Source organism: Chinchilla lanigera, unplaced genomic scaffold (genome assembly GCF_000276665.1).
Source record: "Chinchilla lanigera isolate Chin_1 unplaced genomic scaffold, ChiLan1.0 scaffold00131, whole genome shotgun sequence".
NCBI lineage: Eukaryota > Metazoa > Chordata > Mammalia > Rodentia > Chinchillidae > Chinchilla > Chinchilla lanigera.
The window spans coordinates 3,254,170-3,277,308 of record NW_004955532.1 but is presented as its reverse complement, the minus strand read 5'-3'; the positions used below and the strand labels follow the sequence as shown (position 1 = coordinate 3,277,308).

Sequence of the window (23,139 nt, the reverse complement as noted above, 5' to 3'; positions counted from 1 at the left end):
CTCTCCCCCGGGCAGCCTGTCGGTGCTCCGGGCGGACCGCGGCGCAGCCCCGGGCGGGGAGCACGCGCCGGGGAGCCCTTCTGCGCCACGCGGGGCGGGGCGTAGTAGCGCGGGGAGACCCCCCTGCCTGCGGGCTTTGCCGACTCCCGCTCCAGGGCCGCTGAGCTTCTCCGAGACAACCGCGTCCTCTGCTCACCTCCTCGGCGTGGCCGCACCACTCGAGAGCCCCGCGCCCAAGTCCAGGCTGCGCCTGGGGGCGCCGGCGCCCTGCGGCGGGGGGACCGCCGGCCTGCCCGGGCGCGGCCAGCCGTGCGGGCGCCGACCGGCCGCCAGGAGGAGCAGCGCGCCTGGCGGAGCCCTTCTTTCACGTTTTAAAGCAGGCTTGAGATCCGCTCGCCAGACTTCGTCTGGGCCATCTTCGCTCGCGTTCCTGTGTGGCAGCCCCACTCATCAGCCCAGGCGTGGCGGCGCCGCCTCGTACCCTCTTCTGATCCGTTAGGGTCCCGAGGCCCTTCAGGTCCCCGTGTACATCTCCGGAGAGTGCGCCCCCAGGAATGCCCCCTGAAGAAATGAAACTTGTAGACTACAGCAGACCGTCGCCTTGCCCCTCACCCCCAGCCCTGACTCGGGACAACCGGAGACCGCACATGCAGCGCAGTACGCCTCCCAACGCGGCCGCCCCCAGCCCCTGAAGACGCACCGCAGCCACCCGCTGGAGGTGATGCGGCCCAGTCCCGGCACCTCACAGCCTGGACAAGGCCACCTCTCAGGCCCCGCCGGCGCTGAGGGCCAGCGAGCCTCAGACACACGCAGGCCAGCGCCGCTGCCTCCTCGCGTGCCCGATGTGCAGCCCAGCACCAAGCCTCTCTATGCAAGCAGAGGCAGAGAAGGCCAAGTGAGCCACGCAGCCAACAACGCCCGCAGCAGTCTGCTCTGTTCTCACCTCTCGCCCCCAAGTGCGGTCCCAGTGCCCATATCTGAGTGATATTCCTCCATGACTCAGCTAAACAGCCGTCCAGATAGTTCCTTAATCAAACAACACTGCCTTCTTGAGTTTACATTTTATTTTACAAAAAGAGAAATAAAGAAAACTGATAGGCAGTTATACTGACTTACAATTGTTCTGTTTGCTTTTTTAAAAAAGTGACATGAAACACAAGTAAAAATAAATACGTCATAGAAACAGCCAGTTGCCCAGTCTCTGGGGCAGAAGCGCCTGCCCTGCTGAGAGAAGGGAAGCCCATGATCACACCAGCAGCTGGGTCACCCAGCCACGGATGCTTCTCTAAGCCAGGCGCAGGTCCCAGGCCTCAGGGGCGTCCTGAGGAAAGAAGACAGAAAACCAAAGCCAGGTACCAGGGCCTTAGGGCCACCTCATCTCCCTCCACCCCCCTGGCAGCAGTGTGGCCTTAGTGGTTATCCATCGTGAGACCCCCTCAACCCACCTGGACCCTCTCCCCATAATCCCTCTGAAGAGGGTACAGGGAAAAAAATCTGTCTTGGGAAGGCTTGGGGGATTTTTCTGGTGAGTCCCCAGCCCACCCTGAGTAACACAACCAGATAACAGTCACTTTACATCCAGGTGCACATGAGCACACACACTCACACACTCACACAGCTGGGCTGAGCTCTCTTCCGGGGAGAGTCCTGGGTTAGGTCACAGTATGAAGTCCCCCTCTCATCTGAATACCATCCCAGTAGTGGGAGCAGACTACCCAAACTGCGCCCCCCACCCCAGCCCTCTGCATTGCAGACCGAAGCCTACCTGGCTACCTCTCCCCACCACACTACATGACTGCACACCCAGGATACTGCAAGAGGGAAAAGGCGCAGACTTGGGTCCCTGAAGAGCAAAGAAGGTGGAACTGCCTGCCGAAATTCATCGTGGTAAGACTCGGGTATTCTTAAAAGGCTGAGGGCCAAGCTAGTGGCACAGAGCAGACACCGAGGGGTCACAGTGGAATACACAAGGCAGAGAGAAGAGTTGGCAGGAGGGAAACTGAGTCTAGGGTGAGCAACGGAGAGTGCAGTATTCTCAACTAGGCCTTGAGGTGCTGGTTCCCAGGGCACAGGAAGCAGGGGGCAGAAAGTCTCCTGGGAGCTCTTGAGGGGGTTTGACCTCTCAGGGACTTTGGCAGGGGAAGAGCCACTTAGCTGAGTGAAGGCCATGGCTCAGAAGGAAGCGTGTGGTCATCAGAGAAACCAAAAGGAACTTGAGAAGCAGGAGGTCACATCACAGAAATGTAGAGTAAGGAATGTAAAGCCCCAGAGGACCTTCCACACGGGACGAAGACTCAGTTCCAGGGGGATGGGCGCCCACCTTAAACAGAGGACAGAGGGCCTTCCTCTGTAGACAGCTAGCTACTGACAGTCCCGCCCAGATGGCTGAAATTTGGTTGTGTTTCAACTAATCAGCAAAACTTATTGCAGCTCTTTGCTTCATGCTCCTGGAAATGGGGTTTTCATAGTTGTGAATCATGAATATAGAGCTTACAAATTAGTTCCCAGGGAAAAAGTTCCGAGGGTCAGGAAAGTTTGTGAGTCAGGGCGTGAGACAAATGCTGTGTAGCACAAGTCAAAGGGATAAAGGCTTCACTAACTTCCAATCTTCAGAAAAAGATCTGATCCAACAGAATCCACTCACTTCCTTTTTTACATAGCTAGCCAGCAGTCTATCCACACAGACACTAAGGGTACCAAGCATCACTACCTATGACAATCTCGCATCATTTAGTAATGTGCTCCCCAGGAGAAGAACTTAGGCTACCCCAGATGTATGGAACTTGAGACCCCATTGACAACACACCACAGAAGACAACAGCAAGGGCAAATGCCCAGGCTTGACCTTCTGTCTTCCCCAGGCCATCAGCATCCCTGTCTCTCAGGCTTGGATGGTAAGAAGCAGAACCACCACCAAGTGTTTCTGATCAAAGAAATTAAAACAAGGCGCTCAAGTTCTGACATTTCCTGCCTCCCTTCCATGTTTTTTGTGCTTGCAGGGTTTCCCACCAGCATACATAAAGAGAACAGCAGAATCAGTATGTTCTCAGGTTCATTTAAAAAAAAAAAAAAAAAAAATGGAACTGGCTGTTCTTCAGTTCCCCATTATCTTACCTGTACCCCTACATAGCAGGAGCTGCACACAACCAGAGAAAGCCTTTGTTAGCCAGGTCAGCCTCCCAGAATGACAGCCTCTGCTGAAGGGAAGACAGGCCCTGGAGCCACCGGGCAGGTGGCACAGAAGTGCTGCTCTTAGAACCCCCATTTACTTTCTGGCAACATCGAAAGCCTGTCCTCTAGTAACCAGTTTCAATTTCCTGCTGAAATGGTTTCTGGATCCTCAGAGACCACTGCACTGATTTCCTGTTGCTGAACATAGAATTATCTTTCTTCAGAGTATACCACACACACACACGCACGTGTGACACACACACACACACACACACACACACACACACACACTCTGGGATCCCAGTGCTCCAGGGCCCAAGAGGTATCATCAGTGTAACCCAAGTTCTGAACATGTTCTGCTAACTGTAGATTCAGACTAACTCACTCCTAACTGCACCAGCCTCAACATGAGAGGCTGCTCCAATTGTTGAAACCCTTCACCACCCATTGCTGGGATGCACCTGACAGAGAAAGCACTAGGTGGAACTATTTAAAAATTATTAAAATAATTTGCATAGCTATATTGTAGATCTAAGGCTTCTATCAGTAGAAGAGTTAAGTGTCTGACAGAGCACTTATGAAAACAAAGAAAGGACAGCTCCTTAAATTCCACTTCTGGTGTTACTGGATAGCACACAAACATGGACAGACAGGTACACACAGCACACACACACCAGCCATCTCCTGGTCTCTCTACTAGGAACAATACCCCAGAATACACTAAGGGTCCCCAGCAATGGAGAAACAAGCAGATCAGAAGAGGCACAGGAGGCTCAGCTGCCAGCCACCTGGGCTAGGAAGAGGCAGGTTCAGCAATGCCCAGAGAGGAGCCATGGGTAGGTGGCAAAGCTCTAAAGCCATATAAGATTTGTTCATCATGAAGAACTACCTGGCAAAATGTCAAAGTGTGTGTAAGTGTGTGTGCATGCGTGCATATTTGAGGGAGTGGGAACAGTATACACCAATAGAAGACAGCCAGTGTTTACGCTTGAGTACCAGATGCTCCCTCCCTTGCACTGTCAGGAAAGAGGAGGAGACCAGAATGACCGTGTCCCTGCTCTTTTAAGACAAAAGCCAGACTTAGGCTTCTACAGAGGAAAGGTACCTTCTGGCTCCTTCAAAGATGGCGGCAGCAGACACCAGGCCCAGTGTTCCCCTGACAAGCTGGGGAAGCTACTGATTCTTCACGGGAATCAATAATCCACTCCCCCAACCCAGCAGCTGCCCACCTATAGGCCAACTATTCAGCACAGAGAGCTGGCCTCTAAGATCATCTGAGGACACAGCTTCAAATTTGGGGCATCATTTACTTTCCAATAGCAAACAAGGATCTCTGTGGAAGGAGTCTCACCACCACTAACTCTCCAGTCTCAAGATTCCCTCATCTTCCCAAGACCCCAGAATGGCTGTTTAACCCCTGCCTACGCCTCCTTGCCTGGTTAATTCTCCATCAATCCAGGATATTTTTTCACCAGGAGCTATGGGGTCCAGAATATCTTAAAACTTCCCTATCTATCGCCTACCCTCCGTACCCCAAACCTCCCCGCCCACCACCCAAAAAAGACACATGAAAAATCCAAATAATAAATAATTTCCCATAAGAAATAAATTAACATGGAGCTTCTAATGTGGAAGCAGGAAAAGAGGAGCAAAGGCCATCAGGACAGGCAGCTGAAGTTCAGCCCCACCCTTGTGAAGAATGTCTTCCAGCCACGACTCTATGACCTCTCACCCACACTGCAGTGCTCTCCCCTCCCACCTGAGGAGGGGATCCACTCAGAGATGGACAGGGGAAGGGGTCAGAGATTGGTCATGCCCATTTCCTCTCATAATTTCCCCTCAATTCTAAAACAAATGTGGCTCTGAAAACCAGACTTGAGTTAGCTAGGCCTTCTTTTTACCCAGCTAGAAGGAAACTTGTGACTTCCATGGCTCTTCTGGGCTCTTGATGTCTACTAATGGTTGCCGTGAACCACCACACTCTGATTTCCACTTAAAAAAAGATAAATTCATTTTTAATTTCCCCCTTAGCTCTTCCCTCCCTCCCTCCCCTCCCGACTTGACCCCGCCCTGTTATGTACACACACAAACACACACATACACTCACACATACCTGGTCTGCTTCCTTCCCACACCCCCAGAAGACCCCACTTCTCCTAGGGTCTCGGTCTGCTCCCCTGCCCACCCTCTTCCTCTTGCTCACCCTCCCTCCCTTCCCCTGCCACTCCCCTCCCCTCCCCAGGCCAAGCTAGTCACCGGGTAAGGCAGCTCTACTGGGAGAGAATGTTCCCCAAGACAGAAATGGGACGTGAGCTTGTACACTCAGACGGGCAAACAAGCAAGCAGACAGCAAAAGCTAGGCAGGAAGAGAGGCAGGCTGCCCTACCCCTCCATCCCACTCTTGGGCCCCTGATTTCCTGCTATTGCTGCTCTGTTGGATTTTTTTCTATTTTCTTTTTTTTTTTTGCCTCTTTTGTTAAGCAGCAACACAGCTCTGCCACCCTGGCCAGCTACTCTTCTTTGACTTCCTCCCTTTCCATCCTGCCAAGTACCCTAGTCTCAGAAGCCCAGATCACTGTCTTGCAGCCTGGTGGGCAACCTGCTGGGGCCCAGGAGTAAGCGGGGCGGGGGGCTTCCCCGCTATTTCCCAGTGACCTCTATCACATCGTCATCCTTGTCCTCATCATCATTGGAGCTGAACCCCACCTCAGCAACCTCATGTGAGTCAAACGGAGGCACCTGGGACCGGAGGAGGCCACCAGCTGGGTAGCCTGCATGTGGGGACATGTAGCCAGGGTAGACAGACATGCCCCGTGAAAGGTTGCTGGGCAAGACAGGGGAAGGAAAAGGCGCAAACATCCTCGGCTCGGACAGGAGTGGTTGTGAGAAAGGGAGTGAGTAGCTGGGGAGGATCCCTGGCACAGAGGGGCTGAGCATGAAGGAGGGGTTGCTGGCAGTGACTGAGGTAGCCGTGGAAGAGGAACTGACAGGGCCTGCCGGCACCAGAGGGTCAGTAGTCACTGGAAACACCAGGTGGGCATCTGCCAGCAAATTGGACAGCTGGTAGTAGGATGGGGTACTGCCCATAAACAGGGAGTTCTCCCCAGCCTGGGAGGTGAAGGGGGTGGTGAGGTTATGGTTTAAGGAGACAGGTGGCATGGCAAACCCGCCAGAGACCGGATACCCGTGTTCATACGGCTGCAAGGGGGCTGGCAGATGGCCCTTCCTGGGCCGCCGGCGGGATGACTCCTGGGCGGCAGGGGGGGTGGCCACCTTTCGTTTGTGGGCCCTTAGGTCCAGCACTGAGCGCCTGCCACCACAGGGCTGGCCAGTCACCAGGAGGGAACTACTGAGGCAATGACCCCCAAGCCGGGGCTCAGTTCCGAGAGCTGTCCCAGGAACAGCACTGCTGTCCATGAGCTGGGCTGGGGGGCCAGGCAGGGCGGCATGGGTGCTTGGAGAGCTCTGACGGGATTCCCGAGCAGCAGCCACATCTGCATACTGCTGGAGCTCACTGATGATCTCCGGGCTGTCAGGAGAGACAGGCCTGGCCAGCCCATCAGGGTCTGGAGCTTTGGGTGATGAGGCACTGTGTCTGCCATTGCTTGTGGACTCACGAGAAGGCCCCTGGGAACCTGTGGGCAAAATACAGGAAAATGAGAACTAGAAGGGCAAGGGAAAAAAGAAGGATAAAAGGAAAAATTCCATTTGGAAAAAGTCTTATCCCTATGGTCCCCACAATCCTAACTGCATGATGCCTAAACAACGCCATACCGAAAGCCTTTCCCACTCTCAATGAAAGAAACTCTTGAACCCAGAAATAAGTTGACCATGAAAATGTAAGTAACTTTTCTGCAGCCCAACTTCCTCAATCTGTGATATTCTAGCAAGATGAATCCCACTGGGTAATGGATATGAAACACTAGGAAATCATTCTGAAAACCAGTCAGAGTTTCGCTGGGGGTAAGAGATAGTGACAGAGGGACTGAAGGAATGAAGCAGTCCAATCCTGGTTGAGAAATCGAATACAGTATTACACAAACTCTGGAAAGCTGAGATGGGAGGATCACAAATTTAACTCTAGCCTGAGCAACTTAGCAATTTAATGAGATCCCATCTCCATTCATTCATTCATTCATTTATTGAGACAGGGTCTCACTATGTAGTTCAGGCTGGTCTTAAATTCACTATGTAACCAAGGTTGGCCTCAAACTCATGACAATCCTCCTGCCTCAGCCTCCCAAGTGCTGGGATTATATGTGTGTGCCACCACACCCAGCCCCCAAAATTTTTTTTAAAGGGTTGGGGATGTAGCTCAGTGAAAAAGCCCAATGTTTAATCCCCAATCCTGAAAAACAAATTGATTAATAAAATAAACAAAAATCCACAGCTATGAAAGGCAAATTGAGGTAGCTAGAAAATCTAAATATGGCCTAGACACATGACATTATTATGGAATTATTATTCATTTTTCTTTTAATATGATGATGGTGCCAGGGCCAGGAAAGAGAATGTCCTTAGTCTTTTTCTTTTACATTCTTTTTCTTTAATTTTAAAAAGAAAAAAAAATTTCAGAACAAGATAATAGGAAAGTAACAATGGTTAATACATTGCATACTGTTATCTTCAAATCAGTTACTCACAGTACAAGATGTAGACATTTAATTGTCTGGACAATATTAGCACAAACCTTTTTTTTTTCAATGAACTAAGAGACATTAGTACTATAACTACATTAACTTTTACATTTTTTTTTTCTTTTTGCTTTTCCCTTCCTTCTTTTCTCCTCCCCCATCCCAGTTTCTCTTTCCTTTTGAAGTTTCTTCCCATTTTACAATAGCTACTATACATTTTGGATCTTACTTACTCTTTCATCTTCTAACATTAGGAAGACAATACAATGATTATACATGTGTGTCTGGTTTATTTTTCTTTATGACTTAGTACTTCATTGTATAAAAAGACCCATCTTTTTTATCCATTCCTCAGTTGAAGGGCATTTGGGTTGTGTCCAAGGTCTAGCTATTACAAATTGTGCAGCTATAAATATGGGGCACACATACCACTGTGATATGATGTTTTTAATTCTTTGAGGAAGATACCCAGAAGGGAAATAGCTGGGTTGAATGGGACCTCTAATCCTAATTTACCGAGGAATCCCCACACTGATTTCCACAGTGGCTGCACCAGTCTACACTCCCACCAACAGTGGAGAAGGGCTCCTTTTTTTCCACAGCCCCGCCAGCATTTGTTGTTGGTTGATTTCTTGATAATAGCCATTCTTTCTGGGCTGAGATGGAATTTCAGTGTTGTTTTAATTTGCAGCTCTCGAATGACCAGTGATGTTGAATAATTTTTCATATATTTATTTGCTGTTTGTATTTCTCCATCTGAGAAGCATGTATTGATCTCAGATGTTCACTTTTAGATTGGGTCTTTAAATCTGGGCGGTGTGTTTTTTTTGAGTTGTTTGTATGTTCTCGATAGTAACCCTTTGTCTGAGGAACAGCTGGCAAACATCTGTTTCCCACAATTAGAAAGGCAGAGGAAAAAAATACAAAGGCAGAGAAAGACAGGAGACGGTTTACGAAAACTCACAACTTCTAGATCTAGATGCAAGGGACATGGGCACCCACAGTGCTATTCTTCAAGTCTGCTTATGTGAAAATTTTTGTAAACAAAGCTAGGAGCAAGATCAGCCCAACTTTCATATCTCTGCGCTGGGAGACTAAGTGAAACACATTCCTACTGCGGAGAACTTGGTCAGAGTTCTTAACAGTGTTAATGTGCCACCCATGCAACTTTGTCCTGGCCATGCCAGTCCTAGGAACGTGTTCTGTACACATGCTGATGTGCCAGTAGCGGCAGAGTACAATAACCTAAATGCACATCAACGGGAAACTCAGCAGTGCATTTTGTTACAGCCCATCCTGTTTAAACCTTCAGTGAGGCACATATAGAAGAAAAGATAGGGAAGAAGCCACTGCTAGCATATGAAGAAAAGGAATACATAGTATATTATGTCAGCACTTGTTTTAAAAATATAAAGAAAAAACTGCATAGATTATTCATAGACATATTTTATGCACACACTCTCGTGTGTGTACACAGGGACTGTAACCCTATACAACAGAACACTGCTGAAGAAACAAGAGAGCACCTTGCCATGCACAGTGGCTGTAATCCTAGCACTCAGGAGGATGAGGCGGGACGACTGAGATTTTAAGTCCAGCCTGCCTTACACAGCAAGTCCAAGGCTAGCCTGTAGCTAGAGAGACTGTATCAACTGAAAAAGAACAACAACTCCAGAGAGGAACCATGGCTGGCTGGGAGTGCAGGGAGAGAAAAACTTACTTTACTCTACTTCATTTTGTGCCTTTGCATGATGAACCACATACACATTATCTATTTAAAAATAAGTTAAATCCCAGCACTCGGGAAGCTGAGGCAGGAGGACTGTTGCAAGTTCAAGACCAGCCTGGGCTACAAAATGAGCTCAAGGCCAGCCTAAACTGCATAGCGAGACTCTGCCTCAAAAAAAAAAAAAAAAAAGAAAAGAAAAAAAAAAAGAAAAGTAAGTTAATCAAAAGCCAAACCAAGTCAATGCTGTTGTGTAAGTCAGTGGGAAGTAAAAGCCACCACACCTGAGGCAGCCATCCGACCATCTTCAGAGGCCTTTGGTTTGCCAGTTGCCCGGACAGCGAAGATCCGCCCATCGCTGGTGCGGATGTATGTCCCTAAGGAGAGAGACATGAAAAAGACTGTGAGAAGCAGACACACAATGCAGCCAATCTTGGAAAACTCCAGGGTTGGGAAACAGCTATAGAACTAAGTCTCATACCCTGTCTCAAGATACTAAGCTATGGACCCCCCACAGTATTTATCTATCCCACAAACAGGTTACTAGCCTACCAAGTAGAGGAACAGTTCTAGCACTGGAGTATAGGAGACAGAAAAGAGTCAAGTCCCACGGAACTTCACCTCTAGAGGAGTAGACAGATGATTACACCAGAAAAATTTAATGCAATGGAAGAAACAGAGTGCTATGAAAGAGAGTAAGTTGCTGCCCTGTGCTCCCAGGTACTCTGGCCCAGGTCCTCCTCAGCACCTGGGAAAAAAAGCCTTATTGCCTCAATGTCCTCTCACACTTGGGAGGAAAAAAATTAAGGCCTGCATTCTGTTCCCATAAGGCACTAATCCACCTTCTCTTCAGTTCTGGCTATGTCATCAGATGAATAGTCTGTGATGTCAGGGATACTTCTAGGCCAGGAATAGGAAGACTTTTTCTTAAAGGTCCAGAAAGTAAATCTGCAGCTTTATAAGTAAACCCAAGGTCTCTGTTGCAACTATTTAATTCTTCCTCTACAACATGAAAACTGTGAGACATAGCTGTGCTCCAATAAATATTTATGACACCAAAATGTATATTTCATATAGTAGTCACATGTTATAAAATATTACTCATTTATTTTCAACCAAATAAGAATATAAAACCCATTTGTAGCTAGCAGATACAATAAAGGCAGCAGATCAAACTTGGCCCGTGGATCAGTTTGCCAAACCCTGCTCTATGCTAGGAAGAACCAGGTAAAGGGGCTAGGTTCCACGCTAGGAACAGCCCAGCGAATTTTCTTTTCTCTCATCCTACAGATACTCTAATCCAGCAGCAGCTGGGGGAAAACCCGATGGAATACAAACCCTCAGACAGCCACGCTGATGGGGCTTAGTTAATGACTAATAGGAAGAACAGGCTTCGATCATCTCTTGACATTGTTCAGCCCAGATTTTCAAGCCAGCAATCTTATTTCACTCTGTAAGAAGGCTGGAGACGTGAACGTTTTACATTATCGTACTCAAAAATTCGATCATAAAACTTACCTACACAATACTTTTCTTGGCCTGGGATTCCTACTGTGCACCAAGAAATTAGGTGTAAAAAAAAAAAAGAAAAAAAAGACAATTCCACATATGTTGGCTTATGACCCACTCCGCATGATTTCTTTTCAGTTTTGGTCTCCCTGTATCCACCTATCCCCTTCTCAAGATTCTCCATGACAAAACAATGGCAAAATATAGAAACACAAAAACCCTAATTCCCTTCTTTTAAGCCACTGACTGATATATATTTATAAAAATATAAATATATATATAAAATTATATATACTTTCAAATATATATTATAAAAAAATTTATAATTTTACACCTAATTTCTTGGTGCACAGTAGGAATCCCAGGCCAAGAAAAGTATTGTGTAGGTAAGTTTTACAATGAATTTTTGAGTACGATAATGTAAAAGCCTCTGGGTTCGACCTAACTCTGCTAAGTTCCTAGAAATGCCACTTTCTCATGCTTCCCCTAACTGTGACACTGTTATAGGATAACTCTTACACCCCTCTGGTTCAAGCCATATATATTTATTCTATTTTGCAACCTAGCACTCTTATCCAAAGGTAGAAGGCAGACCTTCGGTCAAGTTCTCACCTTTTGTCCCACGGATGATATGGATGCTCTCACCAGCATTAATTCTTGCTTGAACATCTGTGGAGCTGTTGAGTCCAGGAATAACAATATCTAGTGAAAGACAGATGTGAAATTTAGATTATACAGACCTGACTAAAGAAAGAAAAGAAAATACGAAAATCCCACATTCATCCCCGGCCCTCACTGGTTTCCCCCAAGGCTCTGTGCAGCACACGCTCAGAACCAAGGAAGATGAAATCAGCAGAACCTTGCACAATCATCCTAACAAAGAATACTGTGTAAACAAGGACATCTTTAGAAATCTGATCACCTTTCCAATCAATTTCTCTTGCTTTAACAGGCTCCCTATGGGGCAGTAATTCATACATCTTGCTGTCAAGGGGCTCTGATTTGAATTCAATCCCCTGACACTACATAGCAGCAGTGGTGAAACTATGGCACAGTGCCGCAGTGGGCATGCAAAGCTCTCAGTCAACTCATAAGCCAAGTCACCCCAGATGAGGTCTGACAAATTAGCGTGTATACAACAGCAAAATCACATTCATTGCCCAAAAGCACGCCAAATGCAAACTTTACCTTTCAATAAAAGTCTGTTTAGGAGACAGGAGGATCGCTGCGAGTTCGAGGCCAGCCTGGGCTACAAAGTGAGTTCAAGGCCAGCCTGAACTGCACAGCGAGACCCTGTCTCACAAAGACAAAAAAAAGACAAATAAATAAAATAAAAAGCTGTATCATTAAAAGGTCTGTTATTGTGGGGGTTTTTTTAAAGACAAAAAGATATTAATGTATGAGTTGTTTTCTCTAAACTAAAACCTCAGTATTCATGTTTAATTGCAGTGTTGGTGCTTTGCGATAAATAAGTGGGTTTGGGGTTGTAGTTTGGGCACTTGGTGTCTAAAAGATTTGCCTTCCGTGTTGTACAGCTAACCTGTATATATGCTCTTTTCTTAATATAAGATGTTAAAACAAAAACAGTCACTGTTACTTCACAGCTAGATTATTATTGAGCTAAGTGGCACATTTTTCTTTTATTATTCTTCTATTGTTCCTTGGTGGCTCTTATTTTTGAGACTTTCATTTGTAATAATACATAAATAATATATGTATATTATACTCTGTTTTTCAGTTTTATAAAAGTATTTCAATTTTATAAAATTTTTTCCCATCAGAGTGTCAAACACAGAAACAATGATTCATCAGATAAATCTTATCAGAGGAAAAGGTCATGACCTATCTATTCCTCTTCTGATGAAGATGCATTGCAGTTAAATGAATGTAACCTTGTGGTCAGTACATCCAATGGACATAGTGTGGATTTGGATATGAATGCAGACAATCAAGAAGAAGAATGGCAGCTGATAATACACAGCAATTTTTTGTGGGGGCGGGGAGGTTTCCGGTACCAGGAATCAAACTCACAACCTTGCGCTTGCCGGGCAGGCGCTGTGCCGCTGAGCTGAATCCCCAGCCCCAGGCAGCTGATAATAGAAAGAAACATGCTAGAACACAAGCACATGGAACTGCAAAACACAGAACTTCTAATAAAAAACAATTAGTTGCAGTGATACTTCCGTGTTGCATAAATTATTCATATCTGATAATATACCTGAAAGGAGAGTTGAAGACCAAGGAGACATGCCACATAATGTGATATTAGTGCGATAAGGAAGAAACACCAGCAATGCTGGGAATGTTACAACTAGCAAGATGGAAATTGTTATTGGCATATTATTAGTTATGGGGATAGTACCACCACTAGACATTAGATTGCACTGGTGTTAAAATAATATGTATGCCAACGGATGTACAGAGAATGCCATGCAATGCAATCACTTTTTGGCTATTTTGAACTGTTCACATTTCTCTGACAATACCACATGCAGAACCAAGGATCCCTTGAGTAGATTTTTAAAAAGCATGGAAGAAATTATTAATGCAGTAAAACCTGGAAAAAATGTAGTCCTAGACAAAAGTATAATTCTATGGTGAGGACACCCATGTTTTCACCAACACATCAAAGGAAAACAGCATAAATACAGGATAAAATTATATAAATTACATTTGCTTAATGATTACACCTATGATTTACATGTCTATGTTGAAAAAAATGCAAACCCCATGATGAAAGGGCATTGTTATGATGTTTTGAAATTAATGAACAGCTTATTATTTGAACATCACATATTATATACAGATGGTTATTATTTGAGTACACCCTTAGTATAAGAACTTTTACAAAAAGAAACATACTTTTACAGCCAAATCAAAAATTTTTACCAGTATAAGCAAAGACAAAGCAAAAATGCAGCAAAATCATAAACTTTGAAAATTGTTCTGGTGTGAAATTTGTTAAATGGACAGGTAAAAAAAGTGCTTGTATGTTAATGACTTTTTGTAAAATTCATACATGTGTCCTAACCTAAGGAAAACCTGGCAACATAGAATTTGATCTTGTCTTTGATTACAATAATGCAAAGAAAGGTGTTGATTTAGCAGACGGGATGCCATCAAATTACAGTTCCTTACATAAAATATTAAAATGGTATAAAAAATTGTAATACAGGTAATTTGAGGTACAGCAGTTGTACATGCACATTATATACACCAGGAATGAGGTACTTATAAATTTTCCACGTTAAAATTTACAGAATTTACTTTTTTTTTTTTTTTTAGTACCGGGAATCAAACTCAGGACCTTCCACTTGCCAGGCAGGTTGTGCTGCTGAACTATATCCCCGGCCAAAGAATTAATTATTGATCAACTATTAACTTGAGAAGAAATGCCACAAGCAAAATTACTCAAAAAAAATTCACTTTATAGGAGCTTATGTAGGATCAGCAACAAACACATGCAAGCAATGTTAGACAGTGCTATCAAAATGATCTAAAACAGATGGGTGCCACTGTAGCCACAAGAAAAGGCCAAATGTGTGATAATGTTTTATACTATCTGTATAAGTCAGCTGCCTTTATGTATAAAACATTTTAAACAAACTGACATGTACAAATAAATGTCTTTTAATTTAATGAAATAAATTTGATCACTGTAATAATTTTAATTGGGATAAATAGTATTAATTTGTATTTGGGGAGTATGCAATTATTCAAATTATATAAATTTAAGCAGCTGACTAGATTTAGTCCAGTTACAGACTTCTCATTAATTTTATGAGTAAAAAGACTAATAAAAGCAATTAGACCCATTTGTATCACCAGTGGTCAAGCTGCCTGAGAGGACAGTCACGCATATACTGCTGGTGGTTCAAGCCAGTGGGAATGAGTTAATTAGAAATTCATAAAGGTTTTGATTTGGAAAAAAATTTAACTCTAATAGTTATTTCTAGATAGTTTTTTTTCCCCTTCTCCCTAAATTATTTGCATGAATTTGCTCCGCATCATATTAGATTCCAAAAGTGGCTTCATCCTCTTCCTGCTGGCATTGCCCCACACCTGAAGAAGAGTGTTTTCAAGAATTGGCAGAGGAAGCTGGGCATGGGGGCACATGCTTATAATTCTAGCACTCAGGGGGCTGAGGCAGGAGGATCACTGGGAGTTCAAGGCCAGCCTGGGCTACATAGAGAATTCAAGACCAGCCTGAACTACATAGCAAGACCCTATCTCAAAAAACAAATTGCCAGAGGAAGATGATGGCAAGGTACAGTCTCTTTACTTGTTTCAATTTTTTTTACAATGGACATGTATTGTTCTTCTTTCTCTTTCTTTTTTTCCTTCTTTCCTTTCTTTCTTTCTTTCTTTCTTTCTTTCTTTCTTTCTTTCTTTCTCTCTTTTTTTGTCTTTTTGAGACAGGGTCTCACTATGCAGTTCAGGCTGGCCTAGAGCTCACTTTGTAGCCCAGGCTGGCCTCGCACTTGTAACGATCTTCTTGCCTCAGCCTCCCGAGTACTAGGATTACAGGTGTGCGCCACCACACCCGGCTGTATTGGTTTCATTATCAGAAAAATTGACTAAGATATTTTCACTAAAATGTACATGAGTATTTTTCTAAATAACAAGATGGAAAACAGAATCATGCAATGCTTTCCCCCTCAGCCATTCTAAATTGCAGAACTCACTTCCAGGGACAGATGGACTGCCCACCTCCCACCACCACCCAATGCTCAATCTACGTCAAACTCACAAGGAAAGAAGTGACAATGGAGGTCTTCTAATTACACAGGAAGGCGGACGGCTGTCCTTTACACCTAGCTGACCCTACTACAGCCAGGCAGGGCACAGCACACTGATACCTCTATGAAAACTTCTCAGACTACCCACTTGTGTCTCAGTGACAGTTCCACCACCTCTACAGTGTTCAGTGGACTCTGCTCACCATACACAAGAAAACCAGTTCTGTGGTATTATTTTTAAGATATTTCACCAGAGTGCAAATTCTTCAAGGTCGAGGATTGCTATACTCTCAGTTTTATCTACAGTACCAAGTATAATAAGGTGCAGGATATAAAAAGTGTTTAATAAACACTTCCTGAATGGATAAAGCCAGTTGAGAGGGGAAAATATCCCTGCAACAAAGCCAGGGAGTTCCGACCTGTTGTGGTGACCACCTTCTGGACAAGGACTCCTGCTCGTTGCAAGTAGTTGATGGGGAAGTTCATGGACGGATTTGCGCTGGAGGCAGAGCTCACACTGCCCCCAAGCGGGACGTGCCGCGGCATCATGGGGATGGGCGTGGACTGCACAGGACGAACACTGGCCACAGGCTTTTCATCACCCTTCAGTGTTGGCTGCCTAGAGGAGAAGAAAAACACCCTTCAGAAAGTTGGCAGAAGCTCTTGCTTCTCTCCAAAGGCTGTGGAGCCTCTCCAGATACCCCATTCTACACTCTCAGCTGCTGCTGAGAGAAGCGTCAGGTGAATTTTTTTGTTTTTTTTTTGTCTTTTTGAGACAGGGTCTCACTATGCAGTTCAGGCTGGCCTTGAGCTCACTTTGTAGCCCAGGCTGGTCTCGAACTCACACTGATCCTCCTGCCTCAGCCTCCTGAGTGCTGGGATTACAGGTGTGCGCCACCACGCCCGGCTTGCCAAGTTTTTTTTAAAGACATTAAGTTCTTAAACAGAAAAACATTTTATTCCCCGAAATAAAATAATTATCTTTAATTCAAGAAAATGAGACAATTAAAAATTCTAAACCTACTCGATCAGGCAGCAAACCTGGTTATTAAGCGGGAGAGTGAGGGCTGAAGGTACTCCATCTTAAAATGAAGGAAAAAAATGACACACAGATACCAGGTTTGTAATATCCAACAGTGCCTCCCTCTCTGCTGAGCTTCTATCCTGTGCATACTCTCAACGGCTCCAGAGACTACACTCAAGAGAAAGCAGGCTGGGGATATAGCTCAGCAGCACAGCACCTGGCTGGCAAGTGCAAGGTCCTGAGTTCGATTCCCAGTACCAAAAAAAAAAAAAAGAAGAAGAGAAAGCTAGCAGAATTCCCTTGGCTGCAATCCAAGGCCCAGAAAAAAACACTGTTTTCACCTTGAACTTCACTACTCCTTCAGTCTAAGGCCAAAATGCTAGGGGTAGGATACAACTGTGTGAAAGGGCTGGCCCTCTACGTTTGAGGAACTGCACTACCCCCACCACAGAGGTCTAGAGAGGCTCTCCTGAGGAACAAAGCCAATAGTAGTTCGCTCTTCCAGCCAGGCAGTCAAAACCAGAACCACTTAATCAGGGCTGCTGAATTACTTAGACCCCTGATCCCAGAGCAGAACCTGTCACTTCACAACAGCCAGTGAGCAGGTTGATTGAAAAAGAAAATCAGCTGAAAGGTGTTTGGGCATGACTCAACAATAGATCCTCACCCTTCAGCAACTTACCAGTTCCTCTGACTGAAGGCGGGAATGCTGGTCAGGCTCTGGTCACTGGCAGGGTAATATTGCGCGTATGATGGGCGAGTATAGGGGACTGATGTGCGTTTGTCTTCCTCATAGCTTTTCTTTGCTGCTTTTTTCTCAGCCTTGGTCAGCTTATGATCCTTTCGGTTGAGGAGCAATGATTCATGCTCGAAAGGCTCCTGGGGACACAGGGGGATGTTGATTTAATTACCAATCTGTGTGCCAACATGGCTGATGTACAACGGTCTTACTTTGGAGCCAGGAGGCCAGCTGTCTCCGGCACTAGTAAAGAGCCTGCTTACAGACACCCGGGCAGTTTACTGTCTTTTGTCAAGAGTATAATTCCCAACTCTAACCTAGGATCAGCTTTTGATACCTAAGCCTACCTTTCCTATCAAAAGGATGAGGATTTGCAGTGAATAACAAACTATGTTTTCAGAAACCCCTCCTCTCCCATTTCTGCTAGGGAAACTTACAATAGCCAAATTATTCCACATGGCTGAGCTTGCACTCCTAGGACCGGACCAGGAGTGGAATTAGGTCGTCAGGGGCAGGAAGAGAAACTACGTGGGAGAAAGAAAAGAACTACCTGAGCCCAAGCTGTCTGCAGGAAACACTGCTTCAGAGAATGGAAGCATGCTTGTCGCACAAGCCTCCCCTGGCAGACTGTGATGCCAGGGACCTCATGTACACCAGGCCTTACCTTGGTGATGAGGTGAGGGTATTTCAGACAGGCAAGTTGCAGGACTGACTCCTTGATCCCCTTTATGTTCAAAGATGCTTGGGGAGCTGGCTCCTTCTCAACAAAGTGCAGTAGGTTTTCCACTTCCTTCCGAGTGAAGTTCAGCATTGGATTTAGATCATCTACTACCCGATCTAGAAGGGAGACGACATGGAGAAAGTGAGCACGTGGCAAGACTGAAAACACAGCCACAAAGCTGGGCAGAGAGAAGGGAGACCGAGAGTGGCCTAACTGTTACGGACAAGGAAAAGTCACCCCCCATCTGAAACCCAACGGCCAGGTCTATGATGAGAAACAGAAACATCACATCTGAGAAGCCTGAGTAACAACCTTGGCTCTTATCATTAAACCCGCCCTCAATGAGCGCAGGTCAGTCCCCGTTTAAGCAATGATCTGAATCAGGGTGAGATGTGAAGAACTACTAGCTTTCTGTGATGCAAACCCTGGTTCCCCCAGGCTGTTCTTCCTCCCAGCACAGATGCTGTAAGAAAGACACCCTATACAGATGTGCTCTGGGACAGCCGAGAAGAGGGCCCACCTGACATTCCCTGCTTGGAGATCTGACGGTCGTAGATCTTCTTTTCAAGGGTATAATCAGCCACCAGGCGATAGATGTAGCAGGGCTTTTTCTGGCCGTAACGGTATACCCGACACACTGCCTGGGCATCATGGCAAGGGTTCCAGGAGGCATCAAAGACCACCACTCGGTTGGCACCAATCAGGTTCACACCCAAGCATCCGGCCCTTTAAAGCACAAGCCCACAACCAACCCAGAGCCTTCAGTCGTAAAGACAGCGTTTAAATCAGCTTGCCCTCTATGACTCCTACCCCAGCACCGTTCTTTCTGTCCTAAGCACAGTAAACCCAAGTAGTCTGATCTCCTGCTGATAAATATTATGCTCCTCAAACACTAAAAAGTGTGCCCTGAAATACAACACAGCAGTGCCCACAACTCTACACCCCCGTAACAATGAGTTCTCCACATCCTGGTCCCAGAGTAATATTCCTTGGTGAGGGGAAACGTCTGTGTGCAGACACTGCTAACGTTTTTACTGAGGGGAAAGAGTTATACCCTGCCAAGGGCATTCTGGTCTCAGAAGGCAGCATAGCCTCTGAGGTGCGTGCTGTGAGACACACATGCTGTCTGCTTTTCAAAGTTACACTGCATTTTTCACTTCTCAAACCATTTTCACATTCATCACAATATCTAAGCCTCACAACAGTTCTGAGAGAAAGCTAACCATGAGCACTGTAAATGGAAGTCTCAGAGAACTTCGTAACACTCTGACTGTGCTTCTACTGCAACTTCCTTTAACAGTCGCGGTGGTGAACTAAAAGAGCTTTCAATGATCCCAGACAGCTCGCTGCGGCCTATGTGCCATGCGCTTGCCACCACTTTTTTTGAGACAGGGTCTTAGTATGTAGTTCAGGCTGGCCTTGAACTCACTATGTAGTCCAGGCTGGCCTCAAACTCACAGTGATCCTCCTGCCTCAGCCTCCCAGAGTGCTGGGATTATAGATGTGCACCACCATGCCTAGCTACCACTCTTTTAAGGTCTCCTCTCTGACCTCAAAAGCAAGTCACATACCCAAGCAGAGCTCCTCTGAGATTTGGATGAGCTATCTGCTTGAGCACGCCCCCTGCCCCCACCCCTGCCCACCTTGTGGAGAGGAGGAACAGCCAGGTGCTTCGGTTGCTGGCGTCATTGAACTGAGTAATGAGCCGCTCCCTCTCAAAGGCAGGTGTGCTGCCGTCCAGCCCTAGAAAGGAAGGAAAGCCACGCGAAGTGGGTAGATGAGGACAGGGGCACTCAGCAAGATCACCATGCAAATGTGTTTAAACAAACAAACAAACAATCACCCAGAAAAACCACAGCTCTCAGATCCCACCTCCTGGACATAGCACAGGATCTAAGTTCTATAGCACTGCAGTACTCTCAGGAGAGTCTCACACGCAACAAGGATTATAAACTAACTCTCTCCTCAGGTGAAATCTATGGCAAACATTCCGAAACTGAAGAGTGTACAAGACTCGGGGAACTGAGAAGATACTGGCTCAACACCTCTGCCTCAGCCCTGTGGGTCTTGTGTGTGGCGACACTAAGCGTTTCAATGTGGATACTGTTCCTCCACTAAACACGTACACTTTCAACAAGTTCCTGAGAGTAAGAACTAGAAGGAGATTTAAACAGACTTGGACAGTGGGACAGGACACAATAATGAAAGACGAGGAACTCAAAAGGAAGGGGAGAAAATCACCTCAGTTACAAAGCAGCATAAGTAAGGGAGGAGGGACACCATCTGTCACATCAGATGTAAAGGGCAAAAGCACAGGGTATAAAGTACCAGACGGAGAACTAAATCACCACCACTGTAGGAAGCGACAGTTCAATTGCCTGGATCAGGGTTCTCAAGCAGGACCTGCCCTTCCAACCTGAGTTCTCGCAGTTCTGAAACACAGCTCACCACGGACTCCTGGCGCCTAGTCGTGAAAACAAGCTCCGAGCCAGGGCCCGTGCTGGGCTCTCCTCACCTCCCTGCCTCCACCCCACTCCCGAGCCTCCATTACTCAAATCCTTCTTTTAGGCCAGAAATTCACAAAACCATGATTTTTTCCCCCCACTTTCCCATTTCCCTAAGGATGTTTAGCAACGGCTAGAACTTTCTGGCTGTCAAAATTGAAGACACTAGCCAGGCGTGGTGATCCACGCCTGTAATCTCAGCCCTTGGGAGGTTGGGGCAGGAGGATCGCCATGAGTTTGAGGGCATTCTGGGCTACAGAGTGAGGCTACATCAAGGCCAGCCCAAATTACACAGCAAGACTCTGTTTAAAAAAAAAAAAAATTAAAGATGCTACTGACATCTAGTGAGTAGAAGCCAGGGACCCACTACACATATACAACACAGACAGCCCCTCTACCACAGTCTGGCCAGCACATCAGAGCTAAGTCCAGTGCCTCACAATGTTTTCTTTTTTTTTTTTTTTTTTTTTTTTGGTTATTTTCCGGTACCGGGAATTGAACTCATGACCTTGCGCTTGCCAGGCAGGCACTTGTGCCACTGAGCTATATTCCTGGTCCCCACAACATTTTCTATCACCACTCCACTAAGCAGCCCAACGGCACCACGTCTCCCATGAAATTTCTATACTGCAGATACACTGTACCTCTGCTTGTGTGGAGCATTTGTGACTTACACCCCTCTTACAGCCGAGATATTTCACACACATGCACCCCCCATATACATGCGCTCACAGCTTTCCTCCTCTTGAGGTATTATCTCCCTAACAAACAGAGCATAACTGAGGCTCATGCTCCCCTGAAACTTCTACCTGCAATAATCTTCAGGCCATGCAAGTTCTGTGTGTCCAAGTTCTCCCCGTCTTTTCCAAAAGGCTTTTCTATCATTCTTACCACAGTGATTCTGTCCTCCTTAAAACACCAGGTGGGGCACTCAGCTGCCCATCTGCAGTACCTAGTTACTCTATCATCCCAAGGAGCTCATACACACATACAGCACAGCCTAACCCTTTCACACACTCACCCTCCTCCCCCGCTCCCCCTGCCGTTACTCAGAGTTTCCCCCAGTTAGTACAGCTCAGATGAAGACAAAGCCTGCGCTTTCCACTTCTCTGCAGCCCCGTCTCTCCGAAGCTCCTCGTACAGTGACTCACACATCACAGCTCACTCTCCGCAGCTCCCTGCTCCTTGCCCAGTCATACATTTTTCTGCACACTTGATGGAGGTTACAGCAGAAGAGAACGGGGGGAGAAGAAAAAAGGAAACCCTTAAGCAGATCTTGCCAAGGCCTCAAGAACAAAGCAGCAATGAACTCACGGAAGTAGCTGACATTTCGAACCCACTTCTGTGCTCCTTGCCCCTCTATACCAGGCAGACAGGGAACTTCTCGCTTCCCTAGGAACTCCTCGATGAGAGCTAAGGTGGAAAGGCTCTGGCTGAAAGGGAAAATGTGTCACTCAGATGGCTCCCAGACCCAAGGAGACCTTACTCCCAACAGGCCCACAGCAGTGTGCAAACCCTGACAGTGGGAGCTCCCCACAGCATACTCCCCAGGAGCGGTAACCACCACCACCAACCATGGGTGTTCTCCCCAACTTCCCTGTGACCTCTGATCAATTAAATCTGATGGCGAGGCGCAGTCAGTCTTAGGGCTGTTTCTAAGGGGGACCGGACCACTTGCTCATTTCAAAGCAGACAGCCCATCTTCTCAGGAGTCATCCTTAAAATCAGGGGGACAAGCAGTGCTCCCCCATCACTGCTGTTTTCTCAAAGTTTCACATATAGAAGCCCTTTGATCTGAGGCTCCCACACTAGGCTCCTACTCACTGGCTTTCTTTGGGGCATAATCTAGCTAGAATAAAGGAGAAGCCATCTAGTTTGTATCTGCTTTCCTGAGAAGTTTGGCCTTGAAAGCCAAAGCTCCAGCCAGACAAGAATGTGATTCTGGACCCAATCACGTCACTCACTTGGCCCAGTCACATCCCTCATTCGGCCTCACATACAGAGCTTGAAACGGGTGTGGAGGGATGGAAGCAGATCGGACCAGGGGTCAGCAAACGTTTTCCGCAAAGGGCCATACAGCAAACATGTCAGGCTTCGAAGACCCCGTGCACTCCCTGCTGTGCATTCTTTGAACTTTTTTTACAACTCTTTAAAAACGTAAAAACTATTTTTAACTCTCAAGCTGAACAAAAACCGGCCAGAGGCCAAATTTGGTCAGGGTCACAGTTTGAAGGATTAGACTGTGAGCCCCAATGTCAGCCTTGGGTTCTAAATTGTCCCCTGTGTAGAAACTATTGCATAAAGAAAGAAGCCTGGAAACAGGGAGGGAAGGAGATAGGGAGAGTGGATAGGAGGGGAGGGAGGGGGAGGGG

General features: G+C 46.3%; 2 protein-coding genes across 3 annotated transcripts in view; one reads left to right on the top strand and one right to left on the bottom strand.

The window, feature by feature from the left end:
• Positions 1-3,447, top strand: LOC106147243 (translation initiation factor IF-2-like; the record flags this gene model as incomplete). The annotated part of the gene is given in 1 exon segment (XM_013507641.1): positions 1-3,447. A coding segment is annotated over 1 exon segment (499 nt), but the record flags the coding sequence as incomplete, so codon positions are not given.
• Positions 3,448-5,625: 2,178 nt separating this feature from the next.
• The window catches only part of Rad54l2 (RAD54-like 2 (S. cerevisiae)), a 94,029-nt gene continuing 76,515 nt past the window's right edge, over positions 5,626-23,139 (bottom strand). For both annotated transcript variants that reach the window (XM_005410317.2, XM_005410318.2), the window contains exons 14-22: positions 22,082-22,200; positions 19,907-20,006; positions 18,784-18,989; positions 18,207-18,379; positions 17,486-17,682; positions 16,199-16,398; positions 11,653-11,742; positions 9,816-9,908; positions 5,626-6,806 (exon numbers count right to left, since the gene is read on the bottom strand). In XM_005410317.2, coding sequence (XP_005410374.1) covers positions 5,812-6,806; positions 9,816-9,908; positions 11,653-11,742; positions 16,199-16,398; positions 17,486-17,682; positions 18,207-18,379; positions 18,784-18,989; positions 19,907-20,006; positions 22,082-22,200 — 2,173 coding nt within the window. In that variant the 3' untranslated portion in view covers positions 5,626-5,811. The remainder of the gene's footprint in view (positions 6,807-9,815; positions 9,909-11,652; positions 11,743-16,198; positions 16,399-17,485; positions 17,683-18,206; positions 18,380-18,783; positions 18,990-19,906; positions 20,007-22,081; positions 22,201-23,139) is intronic.